General features: G+C 46.7%; 1 protein-coding gene across 1 annotated transcript in view; it reads right to left on the minus strand.

Annotated features, from left to right (window-relative positions):
• Positions 1–3,173, minus strand: part of LOC100948622 (keratin, type II cytoskeletal 6A) — a 4,626-nt gene extending 1,453 nt beyond the window's left edge. Inside the window, exons 1-6 of the mRNA XM_012805487.1 lie at positions 2,634–3,173; positions 1,608–1,822; positions 1,211–1,271; positions 957–1,052; positions 669–833; positions 52–177 (exon numbers count right to left, since the gene is read on the minus strand). Of these exons, the coding sequence (XP_012660941.1) occupies positions 52–177; positions 669–833; positions 957–1,052; positions 1,211–1,271; positions 1,608–1,822; positions 2,634–3,173 (1,203 nt within the window). The remainder of the gene's footprint in view (positions 1–51; positions 178–668; positions 834–956; positions 1,053–1,210; positions 1,272–1,607; positions 1,823–2,633) is intronic.
• Positions 3,174–8,127: the final 4,954 nt, after the last annotated feature.

An 8,127-nucleotide genomic window follows, 5' to 3' on the forward strand; every position in this document is an offset into this window, starting at 1 on the left:
GTCTAGCGAGGAAGTAAGTGCTGCTTTTCTTCACACTGCCCCTCACCCTACCTGCTTCTTGACGTGGTCGATCTCAGATCTCAGCCTCTGGATCATGCGGTTTATCTCAGCAATCTCCTGCTTGGTGTTACGCAGGTCGTCCCCGTGTCTGCCCGCGGTGACCTGCAGCTCCTCATACTGCAGGCCAGAGAGAGAGAGAGAGAGAGTGTCTATGGCTTTACACGTGTGGACAAGGCCTTTCACTTCTGCATCAGGCACATGTCAAACATGAACCTTATGGCTTCTCCTCAAGGATTTTTAGGAAAAGTGGATTTTCCAAGACTGAGAAGAATTGTAAAACTAAACGCAGACCATCCTTCTTATGGCACCCTGAGTCCCTCACTCCCTTAGGGACTGGCAGTGCCCTGCATTGTATTTCGGAGAGTCAGCGTCCAGAGAGAAGCTGAAAGCAAATGCTAATCGGTGTTAACCAACATCAGCTCTCCTCCCGCCTGGGGTTCTTTTTCCTCCTAAACTTGGGCACAATTTCTGTAATGATCCACTCTAACAGTGCAGTGTACACATCCTGCAAGAGGACTCTAGTGCCATCTTCCCAGTGAAGTCCCTGGCCTTCAGGTAGACAGGGTGGGACACAGGGATTTCTCCGTAGCTGCCGACGCCCTGCTCACCTTGCTCTGGTACCAGGACTCAGCCTCTGCCCGGCTCCTCTGAGCGATCTCCTCATATTGGGCTTTGACTTCAGCGATGATGCTGTCCAGGTCCAGGCTACGGTTGTTGTCCATGGACAGGACCACGGATGTGTCTGAGATGTGGGTTTGCATCTGAGACAGTTCCTGCAGAACACACGATCATAAGATCCTCTTTGCCTGGGACGTTCACAGAGGTAGCCAACACCAATATCTGGCCCCCTTTGAAGACCCCCTCAGAATAAATCAAAGGACAGTGGAGATGCTTACTGTGTCATACAAGACTCTCAGGAATTGGATCTCATCTGCCAAGCTGTCTACCTTGGCTTGTAGCTCAACCTTATTCATGTAGGCACCGTCCACATCCTGGGGAAAGAGCCAACAGCTTGCCGTCAGCTGAGCCCCCTTCGGGGATACCCAGAATTCAGTGTCCCTCCCAGTTCTCCTGTCACACTGGAGCAGAGACCCAGAGTCACTTCTCCCCCTCAGCAAAGAAGCCTGAAGCCTTGGCTTAACCTGCTCACCTTCTTCAGAGTCACAAACTCATTCTCTGCTGCTGTGCGCTTGTTGATTTCATCTTCGTACCTACGGGAAGAAAGGAAGAGGTGCCACTGAGCCAGCGGGTAGCGCCCATCAGAAACGCTGCCCGTGATCTGACCCTGTCCGCACGTGCAATGGATCCTCATGGATCTCTCCTGCCGTGAGCGCCTACAAGGCCACTTGTGTTGCTACTGAAATTTTCACTTCTCTAATCTCCCCCTCCTCCATGGCCATCTTTTATTCTTACAGTTGCTCCTAGGCAATGACTTGAGACTCTCATTTGCATGGTCCTGTTTTGCTAGGAATCATGCCTACCTCTGGACCTGGCCACCCCACGTGTGTGCTTCAGACAGCTGAGTGCGTGTCTGCTCTTTGACTCACTTGTTCTTGAAGTCCTCCACCATGTCCTGCATGCCCCGGAGCTCCGAGTCCAGGCGGCCTCTCTCCCCAACGATGCTGTCCAGCTGCCTCCTGAGGTTGTTGATGTACTGCTCGAACAGAGGGTCCAGGTTCTGCCTCACGGTCTTGGTGCCCTGCTCCTGCAGCAGGGTCCACTTGGTGTCCAGGACCTTGTTCTGCTGCTCTAGGAACCGCACCTGGAGGGGAGGGAAGATGGTCATTTGCCAGACAAGGATGGAAGGAAGAAGCGTCAGCGTTCTCAGCTGTGCTGGCTGGTCTGGGGTGCCCCGAGGTACTGGGCTACTAGGTTCGTGTACAGAGGCTCTGCTCCCAAAACCTCTCCCCCTTTCGCCACACAGGTCTAACCGCAGAAATCCTTCCCCGGCCCGAGTCCTTCTCCCCGTCTACGTTAGTGAGCACACCTGTGACTTGCCACATTCCTTCTCCTTTTGCCCAGCACAATCACAAGTCTAGTTTTAAACTACACGGTAGAGCTTTCCTCACTGCTAGGACCTCAGTGAGGGGCATGTTGCATGTGGCCTAATGGTCAGACCCAGTCCCACTTCCCCTTGAATGCGCGTGTCACCTCTAAAGCATTTTCATTTGTGGTCCTTGTCTGTTTCTGGAGTAAATTGCCATTTATGCATTTTGTAAATATTTCTAAGGCTTCCTGTCTTGACCTATGTAGAGTATTTTTCTTTCCCTGTAGAGTTTTCTGTCCCTCTTGCCCAGACCCCAGAAGTGCAATTTACCAGCCTGTATACTGTCGTCATGTTTATTTTTTTTCCTCTCCAATACACTTTGGAGCAAAATTAAGTCATGCCATCGCTCATCTCCTTCATGGTTGTGAAGAGTCCCTAGTTCGGGTAAGTTGGCAAGGTCATCACCTGCTGCCTGTGGTCAACTAGGGCCATCTGGCCTCCCTGTGGAGAGCTAGGCTGAGCCCCTCGTCCCCTTCCTATGTCTCCCCCAGGGAGAAGTTTGCTGTTCTTCCTATCAAGGTCTCACCTTGTCGATGAAGGAGGCGAACTTGTTGTTGAGGGTCTTGATCTGCTCACGCTCCTCGGTCCTGACCCGCTGGATGGAGGGGTCGATTTGCAGGTTCAGAGGGGTGAGGAGACTCTGGTTGACCGTGACTTCTTGGATGCCTCCGGGGGGGCACACGGGGAAGCCAGAACCCCCATAGCCACCACCAAAGCCAGCTCCACCACCGAGCCCAAAGCCAGCGCCAGCTCCACCGCCGAAACCGAATCCGCTCCCGGCTCCACCTCCAAAGCCATAGCCGCCTCCGACTCTGCTGCCATAGCCACCTCCGACGGCACAGCTGCCCCCTCCGATGGAGATCCTCTTGGAGCCCCCCAGGTTGTAGAGGCTGCGGCTGCCGAAGCCAGCTCCTCCGCACACTCCACCCAGGCCGCCACTGCCCCGGGAGCGGGACACAGAGACGCTGCTGAAGCCACAGCGCGAGACCCCGGGGACCCTGGCTGAGCCTGAGCTGAAGCCACGGTGGCTGCTGCTGTAGCTCTTCACGGTGGATTTGCTGGTCATGGTTGCAGAAGACAGAAAGGCTGAAGAGAGCGTGAGAGGCTGGAGGCTGGGGTGAGAGGAGCAGGTGAGTGAGCCCGGCTCGGGGCAGCAGTGTATATATACCCGGTGAGCAAGGGCTGGGCCCGGTGCTGGAAGGTGAGCTTGCAGATTGGGAGGGGCTGGGCTTTACACACACAGTGAGATCACACCTGGGTTACTGGCTAAGTTATGAAATATCGAGGTTGCATTTTTTGTTTCCTTTAGTCAGGGAAAATGCTCTCGCCTCCAGCTTTGGCTTGATCTCTGCACAATAAGACTATTCTTTGTGAAGTTAGGGCTTAGTCACCGTCCCACACAAAGGTCCTGCAGATTGTCCTGTGTTCAAAATGTCCTGATGGATTCCTCTCTACCAGTGGAGATATTGAAGCTTTGAAATCTCTTGAAGTTAACAGAAAAATCATGATTTCCCCACTGACTTCAAAGGTGAAACATTACTTTTTTCCCTAAAAACAGAAAAATAGAACACCATCCCGTGGACCCCTATATCTGTATTTCTTTTACGCTTCCACCCAATTACTCATTAACTATAAATTATATATTTGGAAGCAGATAAGAAAGTTTATTATTTCTTCAACATAGTAATTCAACATTTATGTTGAATAGCAGGCCCCTTAAAAATATAACCAAAATGTTTCTTTTTATCTTATATATTGATGTATTTGTTAATTAAGCATCTATTCAATTTTCCAATATTCTTACGTGTATTATTTATTTATTTGCAGTAACTGTCCTTGGTAATGTTTTGCGATTTCCTAATGGCTTAATCAGAGTGTTTCATTTCATATGCTATGCCTTCTTTGTTACTTCAAGAATGAGGTAGTTAAAACTTGACTATCAGCAGGATTCCAGTATATATTTAAACTTTCCTGATGTGGATGTAGGATAATTCCTATGTATATATTGGAGAACGTTACTTACACATGCAATTATATCTTTACAACATAAGTATGTAATGAAAATTGAAGGAGAGGCATACAAGGAGGACCATTCTCCAGCCACCCCATTTTTGCAAATGAATGCAAGCAGTCTGTTATTTCCTTGTGTATTCTTCTAGAAACTTTACTTGGAGATGTCTCTATGGTTTTTCTGGGGAATATGTGAGGTATGTGTGTGGGGGGCGGGTATTTTATATAGAGAGTGAACCTCCATAGTTACAATGTGTCTGAAGTATAATACTGTGCTTTATACATAAAATTTGCATACATATATGAAATATTTTAAGATTTTATTACAGAGGGTATACACACATATACTTTCCCAATTAAGCTTCTATTGTGTCTCCTTTGCCTCCCATATCTACATACTCTCTTTTAAGACTTTATGATCCCTTTATAGTAACTGTTTTTCTCCATCTTTTCATGTAAGTAAATTATTTTACATTCAGCAATGTCTTTCCTCTTTGTGTCATTTCCACTTTGTCCTTCATTTCTATTTGGCCTTGACTTTTTCTCTATTTCTGCAAGATGTTTTATCTTTTATTGTCACAGTATACAGTCCCTTCAGTCCCTTATTTTACAGTGGCAATCATTTCACTGAACTTACTGGCTAATGTTTTATCGTCCCTTTCACTGTTAAGTGTCCTTTAAGTTTCTTGGTTTTCTCCTATGCCCTTCACATTTTAATGCATAGATCTTTTGTGCATCACAGAACAGTTCCTTTCTGACTCGTGGTCATCTTTCAGTAAGAGGAGCATCTTCTCCACCTGCCTTTTGCAGACATTCTGAGAGTAAGAGCCAGGGCCATACACAGGCTAACAGGAATTCTCATTGCGATACAGCGCTGTGTGACTAATTCTGTTAAACATCGATTCAATTAAGCCAGCAAAGATCACTGCAGACAGTGACTCACAAGTCATAGATTTTGTACTTTCTTTGCCTCGCCAAGAAAATGCTGCCAATATTATGCAATAGGAGCTATCAACCTGATGGGGCCTAGAGGTGCTTAGATATTTCCTCAAACATTATCCTGGATATGTCTGTCAGGGTATTTCTGGATGAGATTAAAATGTGAATTGTTCTCACAGAGTAAAACAGATTGTCCTTCCTAATGTGGGTGGGGCCTTTCAATCACTTGATGGACTGAATGTAATAAAGGGGCTGGACAAGTGGGTGAGCCTCTGTCTGACTGTCTTCAAGGTGGGCTCAACATTATTTCTTTCCCTGTCTGACTGTCTTCAAGGTGGGCTCAACATCATTTCTTTCCCTGCCTTTTTGACTTAAACTAAAAGATCAGCTTCTAGGTCTCAAGCCTGCCATGGTCTGCACTAGACTACCCTGCTGAATCTTCGGATTCTCAGGCCTTGGGACTGAGTCTGGAACTACCACTCTGGCTCTCCTTGGGCTCTAGCTTGCCCTCTTGAGACTTGTCAGCCCCCCAAATCACATCACTCAATAATTTATAATCAATCAGCATCTCTGTTCTTTTTCCTCTCCCTTGCCATACCTACATGTACATATAGCTATATAGATATAAATGTATTTCCTATAGTTTCTGCTTCTCTGCAGAACAGATTTGTGCATGTACATGTTGGTTTAAGCCTTGTTAGCCATACCACTCAGGAAACAATCTCACCAGCTGAAGTTCAGTTCTCACATGTAGTTCTTACAATTCCTTTTGCGTTGGCTCTTATAGATTCCACTTACTTCTCCAGGGACTTAGGTCAGCCTTTTCTTCTACATGTCCCCGTCAATGAGGTGGTGTAATACACTTTGAATATTATTACATCCTTTTGTCACATTGTAGGGTCCTTCCAGGATATCTAAGCCTCATACATTATTTCTTAAAAGTTTCAAACATTAAGATTCACTCTGTAGTGTACATTTCTATAAATTTTTTCCAATTAAAATCCCAGCAAGTTGTTGTGTGGATATCACCGAAGTGTTTCTAAAGTCCGTATGGAGATGCAAGAGACCCAGACTCGGTAACACAATATCGAAGGAGAACAACAAAGTCACCGTACAACCATCATCCTACTTGAAGCTATGGTTACCAAGACAGCTTGGTATTTGCAAAAGAATAAACAAATAGACCAAGGAACAAAATGGGGAGCCCAGAATTAGACCCGCAAACATACAGTCAACTGATCTTGGACAAAGAAGCAAAGGCAATACAATTGGGTGAAGATGGCCTTTCCAACAGATGGTGCTGGAACGACTGGGCTTCCCCATGCAAAAAAAAGAAAAAATGAATCTAGACACACATATTACACTCTCCACAAAAACTAACTCAAAATGAATCGTGACTCTAAATGTAAACACAAAATGATAAAACTCCTAGAAGATAACATCGGTGAAAACCTGGATCGATTTACATATACTGACAACTTTAACCTTTATTTATTTATTTAGTGAATTTAATTTTTATTAAATAATGTAATAAGAGCATGTGAATGGCACCATTCATGGACTCTTGCCTTTATGCACAAAACAAGGCAAGTTTACCTGCATCCGTAGCAGAGAAAACTATGGGAGCAAATGCTAAGTGAATGGATTGGGGTTTCCAGGTTGACTTCATTCTCTGGCTCTTGCAGACAAGGAGATGGCTCTTGTCAGCCATCCCCTTGTCTACAAAAGTTGACAGCCTGCCCGCCCAGGGCCCTGTCCCTGGCTGTGAGCATGTCCTTCTGCAGAGACAGCAGCTGTGTTGGGTCACCTAGAGCAGCTGTGCTCTTTGCCCACAAAGGTATCCTGGGAGGTGATGGTGTCCCTGCTGTCCACCATGCTGCCCATCCCCCTCTTTTCTTCCTTTGATGCATTGTCCCATCACTCAGACTTATACTCTGAGTCTGAGCCTGACACACTGGACCTGGAGGAGCTGGAGGAGTCACTAGAGCTATCCCCGTGGACTCCTGAAGGTCAACCAAGTTGGCCAGGACTACCAACTCAGGGTGCTCTTGCTTGAAGACCTTGAACATCCTTTCCTTAATAACTTAGGTCTCCCTCTTACTGTCTTGTGCCATACAACAGGGAAGTTGGTGCTGTTGGCAAAGTTCTGGGTAGCAGCAATAGCAGTGTCAAGACAGTCATGGACAACATGCCACAGCATGTCCTAGTACAATGACAGTCTCTCCTGGTTTTTGGAGGATTTCCAGGGGGTTGAATTCAGGTGGCCAGGTTGGAGGCTGTGTCCAGGGATAAATCACATTAAACCAGGTAATAGCTTCATCTGCTGGTTCCATCCTTCTTCCCATGTTAGAAGATGAGCTGCCTGGAAGTGCTTCTTGGGAATAAGCTTGGGGCCCTGAACTAAGGTGTTCCAGGTACTGCTTCCCAGAGAGTTGGTGTGAATCCCAGTTCCAGAGTGCGGTGGAACCATTACAAAGCGCCTGTCAGGGACCTGTGCTTTTTCCCTGCATATTAGAAAAGGTCATCAGAGCAAAATGTGGGCACCTTGTGGTCTTCCAAGAGTTTTGTTCTTTGGGGGTGCTCCTCATAGGTGCTTTCAAGGACACAAAGGGGACTGTCATCTCGATACTCTCCACGTACACCATGTAATATTTCATCTTCATCATCACTGAGCATCCATTGTCATTCTCACCACACTTGAACTTCTGGTTCCTGTATTTCCTTTTTAGGTGCTCTGAAGTCTAGTTCTCCTTTGCAGACCTTCAGGCATTCAGCAAAACCACGGGCTGGTTTGGCCTTTTATGTCACTCCACAAATTCTTCCACAGGTAGCTGTAAAGCATTTGCTGTTTTCAGGTTGTCTACCATGCTGCCAGGCTCAGCGAGAGGCTCTGCTAGAAGTTGTACTGTGTCCAGTCCAGCGAGTCCTTGTGCACTGGCTATACACTCCACTTGGCCTTGTGCACAGCTTCTTATTCTTGTGCTTCATCCTGCAGAGTCACCAGCTGGTTCCATGGTGACCTTAGTCTAGCTCACTTCCTGCCACTACCAAGGACTTTTTAAATATGATAC

Source organism: Otolemur garnettii, unplaced genomic scaffold (genome assembly GCF_000181295.1).
Source record: "Otolemur garnettii isolate 467f Iridium unplaced genomic scaffold, OtoGar3 scaffold00043, whole genome shotgun sequence".
NCBI lineage: Eukaryota > Metazoa > Chordata > Mammalia > Primates > Galagidae > Otolemur > Otolemur garnettii.